At 51.4% G+C, this 19,979-nt stretch overlaps 1 protein-coding gene across 1 annotated transcript in view; it reads right to left on the bottom strand.

Moving 5' to 3' along the window:
• LOC116955519 (uncharacterized) overlaps nucleotides 1-19,979 on the bottom strand; it is a 94,171-nt gene that overhangs the window by 21,822 nt on the left and 52,370 nt on the right. Inside the window, exons 8-10 of the mRNA XM_076053209.1 lie at nucleotides 15,511-16,985; nucleotides 13,653-13,796; nucleotides 6,494-6,552 (exon numbers count right to left, since the gene is read on the bottom strand). Of these exons, the coding sequence (XP_075909324.1) occupies nucleotides 6,494-6,552; nucleotides 13,653-13,796; nucleotides 15,511-16,985 (1,678 nt within the window). The remainder of the gene's footprint in view (nucleotides 1-6,493; nucleotides 6,553-13,652; nucleotides 13,797-15,510; nucleotides 16,986-19,979) is intronic.

Genomic DNA, 19,979 nt, shown 5'->3' with positions numbered 1-19,979 from the left:
CCCATCACCAATTGAGAGTTGTGGGGGTGGAGTGTACGATGGAACAAAATACCCAGGAAGGTGCTTAGTTTTGGTGGGGCTGATGGTAAGGCCCCCACCTCTTAGTGGCACGCTCCAGGTTCAGCAGCAGTGCCTCCAACTTCTCCTCTGAGTGAGCGGCATTTTACCAGATCATCGGCATACATAACGTGGTTGACTAATAGGGAGCCATACCTTGACTACACCCAGGCATCGATCAGCCTCTCATTGTATCTGTACCAGATGGAAATTCCTTCGGTACAGCCATCGAAGTCTTCACGAACTACGTGGTCGAAAAATATGTTAAATACTGTGGGAGCCAGAGGAAATCCCTGTCGCACCCCAAGGTGAACAGGGAATGGCTCTGACTCCCGGCCACGTAGTTTTACTTGGGCCCGCTCACCATCATGAAGGTCCTTAATGATCGTGAGCAGAGGGTCAGGGACTCCGAAAACACGACGAATAACCCAGAGCCCAGGCCTACTGATGGTATCATATGCCTTGACTCGGTCAATAAAGCAGGTATGTAGGTTTGTTGGAATTCCCTACACCTCTGCTGTAGCAGACGGAGAGAAAATATGGCATCTGTATAGGACCGCCCTTTCCTGAAACCACATTGAGGCTCTGCAAGCCTCTCCTCAGCGTGCCTGGCAAGGCGATGTTGAATAATCCTTTCGAGGACCTTTCCCGGCACACTGAGGAGTGAGATGCCACTGTAGTTGTTAAAGTCTGTGCGGTCCCGCTTCTAAAAGAGCCGGACCACCAAGGCATCCTTCCAATCCTGCGGAACCCATCCAGTGGTCCAGACGGTTGTTATGATGTCATGTAGGGCAGTCTTGCACAAACGCCACCCTCCCTCAGCATTTCGCTTGGGAGATCACCTTTCCTGGTCTCAGACTCTGGATCGCCTTTAGTACTTCCTCAACAGACAGCACCTCAGCCAGCCACTCACAGGGAGTGACTTATTCTTCCAATATTTAAGACACTGCAGCCTCAGCAGGGTAATCTCCACTTTGTCCCACGAAGTTTTCCATGCCAAGGGATTTCCACACCCCCAGGACTTCACAGAAATGCTCAGAAAATCTGCAAAACCTGTTCCTGGGGGTCGGAGATTGTTTCACCGTCTTTTCCCCTAATTATGGTAATAGGTGTGGCGCTGCAGGTCACTTTTTTGATGGAGTTGAAGAGCGATTTGTGATCGCGGGCCATTGAGGCAGACTCCATCTCCTCAGCAATCCGCGACCACCACCCATCCTTGCAGCGCCTCACAGCTCTCCGAACCTCCGAGCTGAGGCTGCGGTAAGCTTCCTCATTCTCTGACGTGGGATGCTGTAGCCGATGAGAGTGGGCCTGTCGCTTTTTCTCAGCCAGCTTGAAAACCTCCTCTGTCAGCCAGGGTCTCTGGGGAGGTCTGGAACATGTTCTCAAAGCAGCCATTGCAGCTGCATGAGCCACAGTCCTAAACCTCGCCCATTTCCCCTCGACATCTGGAGGAGTGGGGGACGATGCCAACCCCTGCCACAAGCTATAATTAAATTCTCGCTTGCAACTTTCATCAGCTAGCTGAGACCAGGCCACCTTGGGTTTTAATGGGGTCCTGGGTGTACACCCACCACCAGAGTGGAATAATGGCAGGCGCATCTTACAGATGACTAGTCGATGTTCAGTGGGCAGATCAGCTCCATGGTAGGTCCTTGTGTCAAGGACATGGCCACACATCCGCTGTTCCGTCACTATGTAGTCCAGCAGATGTTATTGCTTGGACCCGGCATGCATCCATGATGTTGTGTGGATGCACCGATGCCGGAACAGCGTGTTGGTAATTACAAGCCCATGGCCTACACAAACATCTAGCAGCCTCCTACCGTTGTTATTAAGCTGATCTGGCCCATACCTTCCAATCACTCCAGACCAGGTGCCAGCATCGTGACCAACTCGGGCATTGAAGTCGCCCAACAGGATGACTCGATCTCGAGGGGCCACTTTAGCCAGCACCTGTGACAGGAGGTCATAAAAGGCATCTGAATCATCGGCCTTGCCTGCATCCCTCCACGGATGTTCATCTTTGGTGGGGGCATGAGGAACCACGACTACCACTCCTCGCCTCCGGTTGATGGGAAGGCGAGCCCAAAGTAGCCTGGGGCTTACAGCTTCCCACACCTCACCGCCACCCTCCCATGCCCCCTTCATTATTTTGTTCAGAAGAAGAGCCACTCCCTGTTGTTTGTTGGTCTGCTGCCCCAAGTAGAGGACTGTCCACCCCTCATGGTGGCAGGAGCCAGAGCCGGTCCACCGGGCCTCCTGAATACCACAGAAACCTAGGCAGTACCGGTCCAGCTCCCGACAGAGGAGTGGCAGCCTCTCCTCCGCAGTGAGCGTTCGAACATTCCACGTGGCCATCCGTAGTGGCTTTTCGTTGTTCCTGGAGGAGCCCCGAGGGTAGAGATTCAATCTCCTGGCTCCGCCAATTGTGGTTTGGCCAAGAGACGTCATAGACGCCTGTCCCCCCGGGGCCTCCGGCACAAGCATATTAGTTACATTTTTCAGTTTAACTCGTGGTTTAGTGGTAATTAATTTAAGGTGGAGGGGTTACCAGCCCCTCACACCCGTCCAGAGCCCCCGTTTAGCCACTGTGGTGGACACAGACGCCATGAGGGGAGGAGCCAATCGGAATTGGCCCTCCCCCCACAGCACTGTCCACGACAGAGTTGCCCGACCATGTGCATTTGCACACAAATGCACACACGCGCACACACACACGTACACACACGCACCCACACAGACACACACTTACACACACGTGTATACACACACGGGTTTGTAACCGCGATGGGCCAAAACATCCCAACGCTGAGAAATTGCACGGCAAAATTACTCATCCGGCATCACACAGCAGCAGCGGTAGCAGCACTATCACCCCCTCGACTACTGCGGCAAACTGAAACTTTGTTTTCTTTGACCAGGTGTACGGCCCCACTGAGCTGTTGTGTAGCTCTTTATCAGAAGCGACGAGGCCGTCACAAATCATAGCTCAACGAAGTGGCGGCTTCTCGTCGTCATCATCATCGTCGCGTGGAAATGTATAGCAGCAGCAGCAGCCAAATAACGACGAGTGCGTGACGTTGATTCTCAATGTGGAGGGAAACCGCAGATGGACCCGGAGAAAAAAAATGTATGCGACCACGGGAAGAGAGAGAGAGAGACGTAAACTCCAAATATACAGCAGCAGGCGTCAGGGTCGGGATCGAATCCACGACCTCCTGTGTACCAGGCGAGGTAGTTAACATCTCCTAGCCACCGTGATGATGATGTGAGAGAGAGAGACACGCAAATTCCAAATATACAGCAGCAGGCGTCAGGGTCGGGATTTAACTCACGACCTCCTGCATACCAGGCGAGGTAGTTAACATCTCATAGCCACCGTGATGATGATGAGAGAGAGAGAGAGAGACACGCAAACTCCAAATATACAGTAGCAGGCGTCAGGGACGGGATCGAACCCACGACCTCCTGTACACCAGGCGAGGTAGTTAACATTTCCTAGCCACCGTGATGATGATGAGAGAGAGAGAGACACGCAAACTCCAAATATACAGCAGCAGCAGGCGTCAGGGTCAGGATTGAATCCACGACCTCCTGTACACCAGGCGAGGTAGTTAACATCTCCTAGCCACCGTGATGATGATGAGAGACACGCAAACTCCAAATATACAGCAGCAGCAGGCGTCAGAGTCGGGATCGAACTCACGACCTCCTGCACACCAGGCGAGGCTACCGCGGCACACCTGAGGCAGGACCCTCCTGGGAACAAGTCTTAAACCTCGGTGTGAGGCTCGCCAGGCTGAATGAGGGCAGTAATAACAATACTAATGTCTGTCTGCCTGCCTGTGTGTGTCCTGTGTGTCACTCCTTTGGTGTTGGCCACCCACCCCCTCGCGTACCGCGCCGGTCTTCATAGGTGCTCGCTAACAGCACTTGCCCCAACACTCTGCTACAGGCTATACGGGTGACTTTTGTCTTTGTTGTCACTCAGTTTGCGATGGGCCTCTGCCTGATTACCACCCCCCGCACCTGAAGTCTCCATGACATAATTTTGTAATTGTCCTGCGATCGGTCTGAAAGGTAATCCGCGCGAGACAGGGAATGTATCGCTTCCTGTTGATTGACGTTCGCGCGATTCTCTTCCAATGTCTCACGCGTACACGGCGACAGTTACGTTTGGCCGATGTCTATCTAAATCTTGCTCTTTGTTTTGCCGTGCATAATTTTTTTGTTACAAATTCGGATTTGATTTGAGTTGTTTTTTTTTATCATAGTGGGTAACCCAGGTAACTCTTGCAAATGAGAATCCTGGTTCCTTGCTGCCTCACCTGGTCACACATGAAACATAATAGTCCGCTATGATAATAATAATCAGCATCATCATGATGATGATTATTATTTGCCTTTTGGCGATCTCTGGTCTGACACTGGTGAGACGAGGCCCTAAAGAAGGCTGTCTCTGGTGTAGGCCAGTTTTAAAGACAATGCCATACATATTTAGAGCATTCAAATATGGGACCCTTCTTGCCAGTATCAAAATATAAGAAAAAGGGGTTTTACCCTTTTTGGCAATAAAACAGTAGGTGTTAAGATGTTAAAACACCAAACAGAAACATTTTGCAAGGAGTCCTGTCTGCATTAACCACACACAGTACTGGTGGCGAACACACGAAAAAAACACATTATCTGATAATATATGCATGGTGTGGACCAATCAGTTTCACAGACAATGCAAATATTATTAGAGAAAGTACTGCGTGTCGTTAATGCAGACAGCATTCCTTGCAAAAGGTTTCTATTTAGTTTTTAAACATCTTAATACCTCCTGTTTTGTTGCCAGAAAGAGTAAAACACCTTTTTCTTATCAACATGATGATAACTTCGTACATAATAGAGGATTGTTTTTGTTTTGGGGGCAGGGGGGGGTAGATCGTGTTAATATAAATGTGTCGTCATTACTGCCACTACCACCGCCACCACCACCCCGAGGCGGCCAATCAGCAAGGGGTTTGTCACGGAACACAAAATTTGCCCAATCAGCTACTGGCTCAGCATCTTCGCACTATTTGTTTATTTCCGCCACTTTCCATGGCGGCCGGCCATCTTGTAGGAAGACTTCGCTGTGTTTGACAGACAGGCATGCCTGTAAACTCCGATCAGTGGCCTACAGACCAATTGACACCTTATTGGTCACCCCGTGCCCCTTATAAATATCAAGGTTCATCCTACAAAGTCCCATCAAAAGGGAGAAACACAAATAGATAAAAAAAAAACTTTTTTTGCACGTATTGAAACGGCTGTACGTCGCATGGACCTGAAAACTATTTCCCTGTCCAAGAATACGGGTAAACGGTATGGGTTGACAGGTATGATAGTGTAGTTTATAGAGTAGTGTATAGCAGTGAAGTGTATAATAGTGTATAGAAGTGTAGTGTATAATAGTGTATAGTAGTGTAGTGTATAATAGTGTATAGAAGTGTAGTGTATAATAGTGCATAGTAGTGTAGTGTATCGTGTACTGTATAGTAGGGTATATAAGTGTCCAGTAGTGTGTAAAGTACATACCTGTCAACCCCTTATCAGTGCCTACCTTAATGCAGACCAATTCATATTCATCTCAACGTTCATTCCACAAAGTCCCATCACAAGGGAGACACACAAATAGATTTGTTTTTCCCGTATTGAAACAGCTGTAGGCCGCACGGACCTGAAAACTCAATTTCCCTGTACAAGAATACGGGGTAAACCTCATGGGTTCACAGGTATGGGCAGGTCTAGTCTGGCAGCAACTTGGTGCAATTGTAATATTTGCGCCAGTTTCCATAGCGGCCCGGCCATCATGGGTATAGTCTGCCGATGTAGGGGGCAGCGCGGTAGGTGGTCGGATGGGTGGCTGGCGGTCAGCTGTCGTGAATAGCGAGGATACTCTCCATGTGGGGGGCACTGATAGTTGGGGGGGGGGGTGGTGGGTGTGGTTATGTGGAAGTGGGCAGGGCTAACGGAAAAACTGGGGGCGCTGCGATCCTGTGGTCACGGGACAGACCCAGCAGGTGCCGTGGGTTGACTGACTGAGATGTGCCAACTCGATGCGTTTTAGCCGCCCCGGCGCTCCGTTCGTTGTTGTGAGCGTCGCTCCTCTGCCCTCCGTTGTAGCCGGAGGGCGACTGCCTCCAACTTCCCAGTAGCAGCAGCGTCCTTCACGAGCCCTATCCACAGAGGCCGATCGTGACACCGCTGACCTCCGGTGACTCGGCAAAGTCCCCTCAGCTACACATCCTCCTCCCCCCTGTCCCCCCATCAGCCATGGTGACGTCACCGTCACTCGCTGTCGCGGCACGTGGCGGGCCTCGTCGGCATTGCTCTGCCTGCCCACTGTGTGTGTCACCGCCACCCCGCCACGTTAAGCCTCCTCCGGGTCCCTTCGTTGGCTTACCGGAAACCCAGGACGTGCAGCTTCTTATATCCGGGCATCTTCTCAAACACGGGCAGCATCTGCGCGTGCAAGACGAGGGGCGGGGACAGTCGACGAACGGGGGGGGGGGAGGGGAGGGGGGACTTCAATTCGAGCGAGAATCAACGCGGCGTGCCGTCAACGTCGCCCCGTGCCAACCATGGATTCGCCCATGGCTGGGGGGCCCGAGTCCCGGTGGTGCCACCACAGACGCGTCTTCCACACCCCTCACCCATTTCCTCTCTTTACAATGCCATTAAGATGACCCAAAACTTCCCTCCGTCCCCACTCCGGGCGTAAAACTGGGCCGGCTAAATCGTCACAATCGTCATCATTGTGTTCAGTTTGTTGTTAGCACGGTTGGTTAGGTACGGTGCGAAAGAAGTTCAACATATATACACACACATAGACTCACATAGTCACTCACCCACTCACATGTTCACTCACCCACTCACTCACCCATTCTCCAATTAGCACGATTGGCTACGTACAGTGCGAAAGACGTTCAACGTACATATACACAACTGTACAGTACACTATACACTACACTAATATACACTACACACCACTAAAATACACTATACACCAATCATATACACTACTCCACGATACTACACTAATATACACTACACTATACACGACACTAATATACACTACACTATACACTACAATAATATGTACTACACTACACACTACATTAATATACACTTACATTACGATACTATACGACTATACACTACACTATACACTACACTAACATACACTACACTAATATACACTTACACCACGATACTACACGACTATACATTACACTAATATACACTAGACTATACACTACACTTATATATACTACTATACACTACACTAATATACGCTACACTATACACTATACTAATATACACTTACACCACGATACTACATCGACAACGCTCGCTCTGGCTGAAGGAGTGGCGACGACTTTCGTCATCCCCCCCCACCCGCCCGCCCCCTACGTTCAACATTACACTATTATACTATTTATTATACAACATGCTATAAACCATACCATTGACTGTCGTGTGAAAGGTATTAAGAGGCAGTGCCAGCGAATAGACTGCGGTCTGAAAGTCACCGTAAAATACAATCAATCAAGAACCTAAATGGTTTATAACGTCTTTCCAATGGTTACTAAGCCAGGAACATAAATGGTTTATAACGTCTTTCCAATGGTTACTAAGCCAGGATCGATCTTCTCGGTTGAAATTGTCTCTGTGTTTGGATATGTGGATGGCCTCATGAACGAATCTCTCATGGTAGCCGGATGGCTTGCAGAGAACCTCCGTCGTGGAGAAGTAAATGTCATGTGAGCCCACTGAATTATAACAGTGATCTGCCACGGCTGACATGTTCGTCATACCGTGTTTCAAGTCTGCTTTATGTTCATGGATGCGGTCCGAGATATGTCGTTTGGTTTCTCCAATGTAACTGCTACCACAGAGGCAACTTAGTTTGTAGACGCCCGGGTACTGTATGTCTGGAACCACATCTTTTACAGACGGAACCAGATCACGGATTTGATGTACTGTGTTGAATCGGACCTGGATCTTGTGTTTATTCCCGATTTTGGAGATATTTTTTGTGACTCCCGCAATGTAGGGTAAGGTGATGGTTTTGAATGGCTCCTCAAGAGGATCCTTCTTAATGGTTGGAGCGATAGCTTTGCGGATTGTGTAGTCGGAGTAACCATTAGCCTTGAGAGCTTGGTGTACGTGCTTTAGTTCACAGGCAATGTGTTCCTGGTCGGAAATGCATTGGGCTCTATGGTATAGAGTCTTGAAGAGGGAATTCTTCTGGGATGGATGGTGGTGGGAATCCAGTTTTAAGTAAGGATCCATATGGGTAGCTTTCCTGTAGACAGAGTGGCTCAAGGGTAGCTTGCCATCTTTTTCTACTTCCATGGTAAATCTGATGGCTCGAGGAATTGGTCTAGAGCAGGCCAGCCATGTGGCCAGATGACAAAAGTGTCATCCACGTACCTCTTCCATAAGGTCGGGCGTAGAGTGGCAGTCTGGATGGCGTCAGTCTCAAATTTCTCCATGAAAACGTTGGCTACAACCGGAGATAGGGGGGAGCCCATTGGGGTGCCCTCGGTTTGTTTGTAGAAAGTTCCATTCCAGGTGAAGTATGTTAAGCAGTGTCTCACCAGGGGGGGGGGGGGGTACATCAGTATGCAGTCCTTGATGAACCAAGTCTTCAATGATTGTGATGGTGTCAGGTACATGAACTTTGGTGAATAAGGAAACCACATCAAAACTGACAAGCAGGTCGTCTGGGGACAGGGAAATACCCTTGATTGTCGATACCAGGTGAGTAGAGTTTAGTACCGCAGAGGTGGTTTTTCCTGTAAAATACCGCAGGATTTCAGACAGAAAACGAGCCAGTTTGTAGGTGGGGGAGTTGATAGTAGAGACGATGGGACGAAGGGGTGTATCTTCTTTACGTATCTTTGGAAGGCCATATAATATTGGTGGCCTGGCCGCAGAAGGTTTCAACGAGAACTGTTTGGTTTGATCAATTAATGTTGTTGAATCAGAAATGATTTTGTTGGTTTTATTAACGAGGCTGTTGGTGGGGTCTCTTCTTATTTTTGCATAGCTGCCATCGTTGAGTAGTTCCTGAATTTTGTTGTTATATTCTATTGTGTTCATGATGACAGTGGCATTGCCCTTGTCGGCTGAGAGGATGACAATGTCATCCCTCTTTTTTAATTGAGATAATTCAAAGCGCTCATCTTTGCTGATGTTGCTAGCTGGCATCTTAGCGTTTTTGAGGGTTGCAGCGATTTCAGATCTTGCTACGTCTGCAGCGATGTGACCCAGGCCCTTGAGTGCCACGTCGACATGGGCAATGATATCATTAACTGGTATTTGTCTAGGTGTGACTTTATGTTAATAGCTCAACTTATTGAAGAATATATTGAGTACATTTATTATATTGGTGTAGTTTATACTTAGTTCTTTCACATCGGCTTATTGTATGATAGTTAGGTAGTTGCAGATCTTTAGCGTCAATAATTTAAATGCCTCTTTTGATATGTAAACTCTGACTTTAACATAGCTACTTCCGTGACCAGTTACATGCTCATCCCTCACACTAACATCATGCTAATCTCCCAGTTACATGCTAATTTCTGACTTTAACACCTTGCTAATCCAACACATTAACACAGCTACTTCAATGCTAAATTTTTCTGTTGATATGTAAACTCCTTTGTCAAGGCGCTCTGCTCTTCCCACCCAGCTTAAAAGACGCTGTCAAGCTTAGCAGTGTTCATTGAAGCGCTGTCGTTCCGACAGTTCTGTTCCTTCACCTGAAGAAGGCTATTTGTGTTGTGGCCGAAACATCGTGAGAATTTTATTTTATTATGTTTTATTTTTATTATTTTATTTCCACGAAAGCTTTAAATCGAAATTTAACCCTCTAACCCTCGCTCGCTAACCCTCTAACCCTCGCTCGCTAACCCTCTAACCCTCACTCGCTAACCCTCTAACCCGCGCTCGCTAACCCTCAAACCCTCGCTCGCTAACCCTTTAACCTACGTTCGCTAACCCTCGCTCGCTAACCCTTTATCCTACGGTCGCGAACCCTCTAACCCTTGCTCGCTAATCCTTTAACTTACACTCGCTAACCCACGCTCAACGTTCCCGCGTTGAGCAGACGAACTTCGGGGCGGCCACGATTAAGCTCCTTACGAAGCGCGCGGCCTCTCATCCGCACTCCCATTAATCGGGGACGGGACACGCCACCTCGCTCCCCAGTGACCGTTGCTCCGTCTCGCTAATTGATGCAACCGATCATAACCGCGCGTGCTAGACCGACGTAATTGGACGGGAGTGGCGACGGGCGCATTCGCCAATTTGCAGGCCCCTTAAATTGACGACGCGCCGCTTGGCTACGGCCGCGACGTTCGATGGGGGTGGGTCGCGCAGCGCGTAGCTTCGAAGGCGCAATGATCATTTCCCGTGCGCCGCTTAAGACCTCCCAAATAAAATCAACGGTAATTAGAGCGCGACCCGCCGATGCATCAACCGCCCGCCCGCCCCTGCACTGCCGCATCCGCGTGCACGCGCGCGAACCCGAACGCGACTCGGCAATTGCGTTCGGAGTGACGAGCCTGCCACAGCCACCACCACCACGGTAATAAGCTGCCTCATCGAGCCATCGTTTGTCATGGGCCAGGGTCCCTTCTGAAAGAGGAGGAACAAACAAAAGAGCCGAACAGCTCAGTGTTGCGTGGGCCTCGCCTGGCAAAGGAAACAAAATCAAATCACAGTTCAGTTTGGGTGTCGGTGCTGCGGTGAGAGGTGCGCACCAGATTGCAGCGCAGAATCGGTCCACGGTTCGACTCCATCTCCTCCGGTGGGCAGTTGAAAAACAATAGAGGGAAGTTTTATAAAATCACCCGCACCCCCTCCCCCCCCCCCACCACGCTCAGCCGCCACTGCTTCTGTCCACCACCCAGCAGGCGCGGCCCACCGCGGTTAGTCAACGGTGTGCAGGTTCGCGTGCGGCGGCGTCCGGCGGCGTCCGGTGGCACCGGTGGCGTAAAACGTGGGTACCCTCTAAGCGGCGCCTCCGCTAGAGCGGCCCTCCCTCGGAGGCCACCTTCTGACTGGCGGTGGCGAGAGCAAAGCGCTTGCAGCGGAGGGGAGGGGGAGCTGCGCCTTTACCTTCCTCCAAAAAATGAATGTTGAATAAAACGCCTCCTCAATTCGACCTCCGCTGGAATGTAGACGTGAATCCGCGGCGCGAAAAACCCGACATATAATTTATTCCGCTCTCCGCAACCGCTGACTAACGACCACCCCTTCGCACGCGACCTTCGCCGTGACCTTTCCGCCGCCGCTGGGGGGGGGGGAGCGGGGGGGTAGTGGCAGGCGGTTTTCGGGGCCGGGGAGGTTGGCCGTGGCCGGTGGAAAGTTGTCGAGTTCCATGTACGCATTTCGCACCAAGCGGAGGACTCCGGACGCCAGGGGTTTGTCGGGTCGTCCCCCGTGTGGGCGCGTGAGGGTGATCAAGCCGCGGCGGTCACCGGATGCACCGGTAGAGAACGTGGAGATCGAATCGAATCAAAGCAGGGTAAAGCGGTGACGTACGTTGAGCTTCTTTGGCACCGTACGTAGCCAACCGTGCTAATCGAAGGACGGGTGAGTGTGGGTGAGTGACTGTGTGAGTGGGCGAGTGACTGTGTGAGTGGGTGAGTGTCTGTGTGAGTGGGCGAGTGACTGTGTGAGCGGGCGAGTGACTGTGTGAGTGGGTGAGTGACTATGTGAGTGGGTGAGTGACTGTGTGAGTGGGTGAGTGACTATGTGAGTGGGTGAGTGACTGTGTGAGTGGGTGAATGACTGTGTGAGTGGGTGAGTAACTGTGTGAGTGGGTGAGTGACTATGTGAGTGGGTGAATGACTATGTGAGTGGGTGAGTGACTGTGTGAGTGGGTGAGTGACTGTGTGAGTGGGTGAGTGATTGTGTGAGTGGGTGAGTGACTGTGTGAGTGGGTGAGTGACTATGTGAGTGGGTGAGTGATTATGTGAGTGGGTGAGTGATTGTGTGAGTGGGTGAGTGACTATGTGAGTGGGTGAATGACTATGTGAGTGGGTGAGTGACTGTGTGAGTGGGTGAGTGATTATGTGAGTGGGTGAGTGACTGTGTGAGTGGGTGAGTGACTATGTGAGTGGGTGAGTGACTATGTGAGTGGGTGAGTGACTATGTGAGTGGGTGAGTGTCTGTGTCAGTGGGTGAGTGACTGAGTAGGTGAGTGACTATGTGAGTGGGTGAGTGACTATGTCTATGTATGTATGTTGAACTTCTTTCGCACCGTACATAGCCAACCGTGCTAATTGGAGGCACTGTTACCACGGCAGTAGTATAGCGGTCGGTATCGCACTGGACTCGCCATCCAAAGGTCACCCGTTCGATTCCCTGGCGAGGTGTTCCCTCCCTCGCCTGATACGCAGGAGGTCGTGGATTCGGTCCCGACCTTGACGCCTGCTGTATATTTGGAGTTTGCGTCTCTCTCTCACCATCATCACGGCGGCTTGAAGATGTTAACTACCTTGACAGGTATACAGGAGGTCGTGGGTTCGATCTCTCTCCGTGGTCGCGTTGATTTTCTGTGGGTCTTCCGGTTTTTCCCTCCACATTTGGAATCAACGTCACGCGTTTAAGTAACTTGGTTGCTAGATATAAATGTCCACATGATGATGATGAGGAACACAGCTCAGTGGACCTTACACCTATTAATTAAAATAGTAGTTCGTTTTCCTCGAGTGCTACGTTTCTGAATCGATGTTTTCCGCGATGCTGCAAGGCTGGCTCAGAGTAGAGATTATCGGCATGAGGCACTACCACTAGAGTTACAAGCAATACATATCCATAATATTCCTACGTTATTCTCCCTCTAGTCCTATTAATGGGTGGTTTGTAACCAGCCACAAGGGTAGATGGATGCAGCCGGGTGCCAAAATAATTCTCGGAACGGTGTTCTGGCGTTTCGGCGTTCCGGACGGTTCCGGATCGTTTTGGCGTTCCGGACCATTCCCGGACCGTACCGGCGTTCCAGACCGTTCTAGCATGCTGGACTGTTCTGGCGTTCCGGACTGCCGCCGGCGTTCCGAACCGTTGCGGACCGCTCCGGCGTTTGGGACCATTCTGACATTCCGGAACGTTCGGGACCATTCCGACGTTCCGGACCACTCCGACGTTCCAGACTATTCTGGACCATGCCGATGTTCCGACGTTCCAGACTGTTCCGGACCATGCCGATGCTCCGACATTCTGGATTGTTCCGATGTTCCGACGTTCGGGACCATTTCGATGTTCCGGACCGCTCCGGACCGTGCCGACGTTCCGGACCGTTCCAGACCGTGCCGACGCTGCGACGTTCCGAACCATTCCGACGTTCCGAGCCATTCCGGTCCGCGCCGACTGTTCCGACGTTCCGATGTTCCGGACCGTTCCAGGCCGTTCCAGGCCGTTTCGGCTGCAATCAATCTCTTTTTGACACCGCAGGCCGCGCGCGCGCGCACGCACGCTGTGGCGGCGGTGGAGGTGGTGGTGGCGGCGGCGCGGTAAAGCGTGCGTACTCGCGGCCGCGAGCGCACCTTGCGTCGGAGTTGTTCGGTGATCCGGTGGAGCTGCATGGAGTTGGGCGGAGCCACGCAGGGCACGGGCTGGGTCACGCGCACGCTGAACTCCACCACCTGCACCAGGGGGTGCTCCGGGACGGCGTTGGGAAGGGCCGGCTCCTGCGGGACGCCACCGCCGGCCCCCACGTTGCCCAAACACAACGCCACACAGCGCGAGCGAGGCTCCGGTCACTAAGAGTGTTTTTCTTTTCTTTAACAGAGATCAAATGTTGATTTTGCAGTTTAACACGTAGCAACGGTAGTAGTAGGTTATGGCTTTCGCAACCAAATGTTATCCATAATAGAGGTTATTATGTTTTTCCGGTTAGATCACGTAAATATATATAAATCTGGTCGTTCAATCGGCCACCACCGATTGGTAAGGTTTGTCACGGAAACAAAAAGTGCCCAATTCGTTACTAGTTCAGCACTAAGCGGTTGTGTGTCGGAGAGAAAACCCACAACATCGTTAACAATTCGAGTAGTCATGAAGTTTCGCCGGTAATTACAACAACCAGCATCATCAGGCGACAGCCAGAATTGTGGACATATGTTTTGGTTGCGCCTGCAAATTGTTGAAGCTATCACTCTTCCACTTTTTGACGACTATGACCCCGCTTGCAGACCAGCTACTGATTCATCGCTAAACATACTAAAGGCGTATTCTTAGCTCTTTCGGTAAAGTCACGTTGAAGGGAAACAATAAAATACTAAAATATATATAAAACAATAAAAATTCTCACGACGTTTCGACCATAACACAAACGGTCGTCATCAGGTGTGAAAAAAGAAGTCTTCTTTCAAATGTTTGTTGCTGCTGCTTTTCACACCTGATGACGACCGTTTGTGTTATGGTCGAAACGTCGTGAGAATTTTTATTGTTTTATATATATTTTATTATTTTATTTTTTCCCTTCAACGTGACTTTACCGAAAGAGCTAAGAATATGAATTACTGCAGTCACGAAAGCTTTAAATCAAAATTTTATGCTAAAGGCGCTTCACCATTCTGCTCTGTGCTTTGCACTGGATGTACCGTACAGGACCCAGCATTGTGACCTCTACTTAAAATACGACCTCACATCACTTGGTGCAAGAAGAAATCTGCATTGGGCCCTGCTCATCCATAACATCAGTGTTGGCTAATCTGCTCGATACTTAGCTAATTCAAACCCAAGAAGCCCATGACGTCGTGATTTTTGTTATTTTATTTTTTCCCTACGTGACTTTACCGAATAGAACCAAAGAGTATGTCCATCTCATTGCTTTTCATCTATCCATTGCCTGGTATACAGGAGGTCGTGGGTTCGATCCCGACCCTGATGCCTGCATATTTGGAGTTTCCGTGTCTCTCTCTCTCTCCCCGCGGTCGCGTGGATTTTTCTAACGGTCCTCCGTTTTTTTCGCCCCACGTTTAGAATCAACGTCACGTGATTGGTGTTGAGCCACTTCGTTGAGCTCTCATTTGCGATGGCCTGGTCGCTTCTGAAAGAGAGCTACACAGCGCAGTGGGCCTTAGCTTTATATTTACACGGCATACAAAGCTGCAGGTGCCGGCATTATGCAATGGTCAGCACACTGTACTCAACCTTCCGGCCCGGCAGTTGATAGCAGGGACACGTTTTGTTAAAGCCTATCCCACCTGAGCGGCTGCCCACACTGCAGTCGGGTCGTCTACGCGGGGTGAAGCGACGGATTCAACCTCGCGTGCGGATGGAGTGTCACGGCATTTGCCGCGAGGGATGGCCACGCCTGGAGGAGGCCTTCTTCCAGCAGTGGATAGACCATGGCTGGTGGTGGTGGTATTGGGGGGGGGGGGGGCGAGCGTGTTTTACCGTGCCAGGTCCGGCCGCGCTGCCGATGATCTCGTTGGAGGAAGAGGCGTTGCCACTGCCACCGACATCACCCTTCCCCAACACCGACGCCTCGCCTGCGATACCGCCTTCTTCAGCGGCGCTGCTGCCCTCTTCAGCTACACTACCGTCCTCTTCAGCTGTACTACCATCCTCTTCAGCTGCGCTACTGCCCTCTTCAGATGCACTACCGACCTCTTCAGCCGCACTACCACCCTCTTTAATGGCGCTACCGCCCTCTTCAGCTGCATTACCGCCCTCTTCAGCTGTACTACTGCCCTCTTCAGATGCACTACCGCCCTCTTCAGCTGCACTACTGCCCTCTTCAGCTACACTACTGCCTTCAGCTGCACTACTGCCCTCATCAGCTGCGGAGCCACCCTCTTCAGCTGCACTAACGCCCTCTTCAGCTGCACTACCACCCTGTTCAGCTGCGGTACCACCCTCTCCAACTGTGCTGCTGCCCTCTCCAGCTGCGCTACTGTCCTGTTCAGCTGCACTACCGCCCTCTTCAGCTGTGCTACTGCCGTCTTCAGCTGTGGCACCACCCTCTTTAGGTGTACTATTTCCCTCTTCAGCGGTGCTACCACCCTCTTCAGCTGCACTACCGACCTCTTCAGTAGCGCTACTGCCCTCTCCAACTACACTAACACCATCTTCAACGGCGCTACCACCCTCTTCAGCAACAGTACTCCCCTCAGCTTCAGAACCACCCTCTTCAGCTGCGGAACCACTCTCTTCAGCTGCGGCACGAATCTCTTCAGCGGTGCTACTGCCCTCTTCAGCTGTAGCACCACCCTCTTCAGCTGTAACAGCACCCTCTTCAGCTGTGGCACCACCCTCTTCAGCTGTACTTGCGCCCTCTTCAGCGACAGCACCGCCCTCTTCAGCTACGGCACCACCCTCTTCAGATTCTTCTGCTGCGGCACCACCCTCTTCAGCTGCACTACTGCCCTCTTCAGCTGCACTACTACCCTCTTCATCTGCACTACCGCCCTCTCCATCTGCACTACCGCCCCCTTCAGCCGCACTACCGCCCTCGGCAGCTGCACTACCGCCCTCTTCAACTGCACTACTGCTCCCTTCAGCCGCACTACCGCCCTCTTCAGCTGCACTACCACGCTCTTCAGCGGCGGCACCACCCTCTTCAGCTTCTTCGGCCGCGGCATCACCCTGTTCAGCTGCGGCACCGGTGACCTCGGGCGGCGCTGGCGTCCCGGCGTTCCCAACACCGGCGGGCGCCACCACCGTCGGCGTTTGTATCGTCGTGGCGAAAAACCCGGCAAATGCGGAGGTCACGACCCTCACGGCGGTCGAGAGGACAGAGCCGGCGACCCCCGGGGGGGTCGTGGTTTCGGTCAAGGTCGCCGGTGGCGGCGGCGGTGTCGTGAGTTTACCGGCTTCGGGGGCAGCTGGGGGCGGCCCGGTGAGATATGGAGGCGATTCTCGTGCAGTTCCTGCGGGGAGGATGAGACGGGAGGTTAATATCGCGAGGGGTTAAGTGTGGGCAGCCTACGGGGCCACAGGGCACCCAGGGTCGGTCGATAACAACGATCTCTCAGCAGTCATCATCATTATCATCACAATAATCAGTCGTTATCATCATCATCATTATTATTATCATAATTTGTTTTCATTCCCATCCTTTTATTGCTAAACCTCGCTCATCATCGTTTGCATAGAAATCATCAAGATCATAATTTTTTCATCATCATCATTTTCACGATCCTCATCATCATCACCGTCGCCGTTGTCGTTATCGTCACCATCACCACTGATATCATCATCATTGCCGTTCATCATCGCGTCTCTGTGATTGGTTAAGCCGGCATCACCCGGGGGACGCAACACTCTCGTTGTCAGGCCCACGTGGTCAAGTAATCGTCACCCTATGGACAGACATTCCACTTTGCCTTGCCATGAGCACGTGGAATTGCCTCTCTGGCGTCAGCCAGGCGAAGGAGACGGAGCAACGGTCCCATTTGGAAGGCGCCCCTGAGGCCTGGGGTGAGTTGGCAACCAACAATAACAAGTGGAGACATTTTCCCTGGAATTCGGTAAAACAAGAAACTCAAAGACCACTCAACATTTCAAGAGCCGCACCGCAGCACCCGCGGTGAATTCCCCGGAAACGGTGGGGCCCTTAATGAGCAACGTCAAGACGCAGTCCCTTAAAGGGTCAATGGGCAATGTAAGTCTATGGGTAATGTAAGTCTATGGGTAATGTTAGTCTATGGGTAATGTTAGTCTATGGGCAATGTAAGTCTATGGGTAATGTAAGTCTATGGGCAATGTAAATCTATGGGTAATGTAAGTCTATGGGCAATGTAAGTCTATGGGTAATGTAAGTCTATGGGCAATGTAAGTCTATGGGCAATGTGAGTCTATGGGCAATGTGAGTCTATGGGATACGTGAGTCTATGGGCAATGTGAGTCTATAGGCAATGTGAGTCTATGGGTAATGTGAGTCTATGGGTAATGTAAGTCTATGGGCAATGTGAGTCTATGGGTAATGTAAGTCTATGGGCAATGTGAGTCTATGGGTAACGTAAGTCTATGGGATACGTGAGTCTATGGGCAATGTGAGTCTATGGGCAATGTGAGTCAATGGGTAATGTTAGTCTATGGGTAATGTAAGTCTATGGGCAATGTAAGTCTATGGGCAATGTAAGTCAATGGGTAATGTAAGTCTATGGGCAATATGAGTCTATGGGCAATGTAAGTCTATGGGCAATGTAAGTCTATGGGCAATATGAGTCTATGGGCAATGTAAGTCTATGGGCAATGCAAGTCTATGGGCAATGTAAGTCTATGGGCAATGTTAGTCTATGGGCAATGTAAGTCTATGGGCAATGTTAGTCTATGGGCAATGTAAGTCTATGGGCAATGTTAGTCTATGGGCAATGTAAGTCTATGGGCAATGCACGTTCATTGGTCGTAGAGTAAATCCACTGCGGTCTGTCTGCTGAAGCCCTCTCGTCGTGACAGCAGCAGCAAGACCTCGACATTGGCATCGACCTCCTCGGCAAATTTTCCATCGTGCAGAACGTGCCGCACCTCCTGTATGCCAGGCAAGGGAGTTAACATCTGCTCACCACCGCAGCGCCCCTTTGCTTTGAATGGGAGGCCCCCACACACGGCTCGGGGCGGCATTCAGATCCTCGGGGAGGCCCTTCGTCCAGCAGTGGATTGAGCAAGGCACGGGGGCAATATGATGCGTGACGGAAGCCGGCGGGGCGAGATCGTAACTCCCAGAGGATTTGGAAGAAAGACGAAAGAAAATAAGAATAAAATAAGTAAATATAGGGATTCATATTCTTGGTTCTGTCGGTAAAGTCACGGAGAAGGGAAATAATAAGATGATAAAAATAAAACAATAAAATGTTATCATTTCCCTTCTACGTGACTTTACCGAAAGAACCAAGAATATGAATCCCTGCAGTCACGAAAGCTTTAAAACGAAATATAGGGATGTCAATGTAAAAAGAAAAAAAACCCGCTAAAATTGACAAACTATAAAAATAATCATAAAAATATCGCGTAAAAATAAAAAGGTTAAAATAAAAAAAGAAGTCTCCAATCGAAAAAGATCGCGAACGTAAAGCAAACGGCGTTGGAGGGATTTGTGACGCGGCTCTGCGCATCAACACCAAGGGCTGGAGTTAGAGGACAAACAATAACGAGTGGGTCGAGAGCAGAGCAATCATTCACGCTGCGCTCTCAAGCCCCATCGGAGCTCCCGCATGCCACCACCACCACTACTGCCACTACTACCGCCACCACCGCTATCACCATCACCAGCGCCACCATCATCGCCACCGCCTCTGCCAACACCACCATGGCCGCTACAACCACCGCCACCACTAGCACCACAGCTACTGCCACCACCACCGCCACCACCGCCACGACCACCGGCACCGTCTCCACCGCCACCAACACCGCCACCACTGCCACTACTACCACCGCCACCACCACTGCTACCACCACTACCGCCACTACCACCATTGCCGCAATCACCGCTACCACTACCACCACCACCATCACCACCACCGCCACCACCACCACCGCCACCGCCCACACCACCGCCACCGCCACCACCACCGCCACCGCCGCCACCGCCACCACCACCGCCACCACCACCACCGCCACAACCACCACCACCGCCACCACCGCCACCGCCCACACCACCGCCACCGCCACCACCACCGCCACCGCCGCCACCACCACCTCCACCACCACCGCCACCGCCACAACCACCACCACCGCCACCACCACCACCACCGCCACCGCCACCGCCACCACCACCGCCACCGCCACCACCGCCACCACCGCCGCTATAATCCGTCTCGTCAAGCCGCCCGGAGGCCACCTGGGGACGCCGGCGGATTTCTCGCGCGACGGCAATGGTGGCGGTGACGGCGGCGAGAGATTCATCATCGGCCGTCGCACGA

Source organism: Petromyzon marinus, chromosome 60, assembly GCF_048934315.1.
Source record: "Petromyzon marinus isolate PM22_M1 ecotype Great Lakes invasive population chromosome 60, UKy_Petmar_22M1.pri1.0, whole genome shotgun sequence".
NCBI lineage: Eukaryota > Metazoa > Chordata > Hyperoartia > Petromyzontiformes > Petromyzontidae > Petromyzon > Petromyzon marinus.
This window is presented reverse-complemented; position numbering and strand designations above follow the sequence as displayed.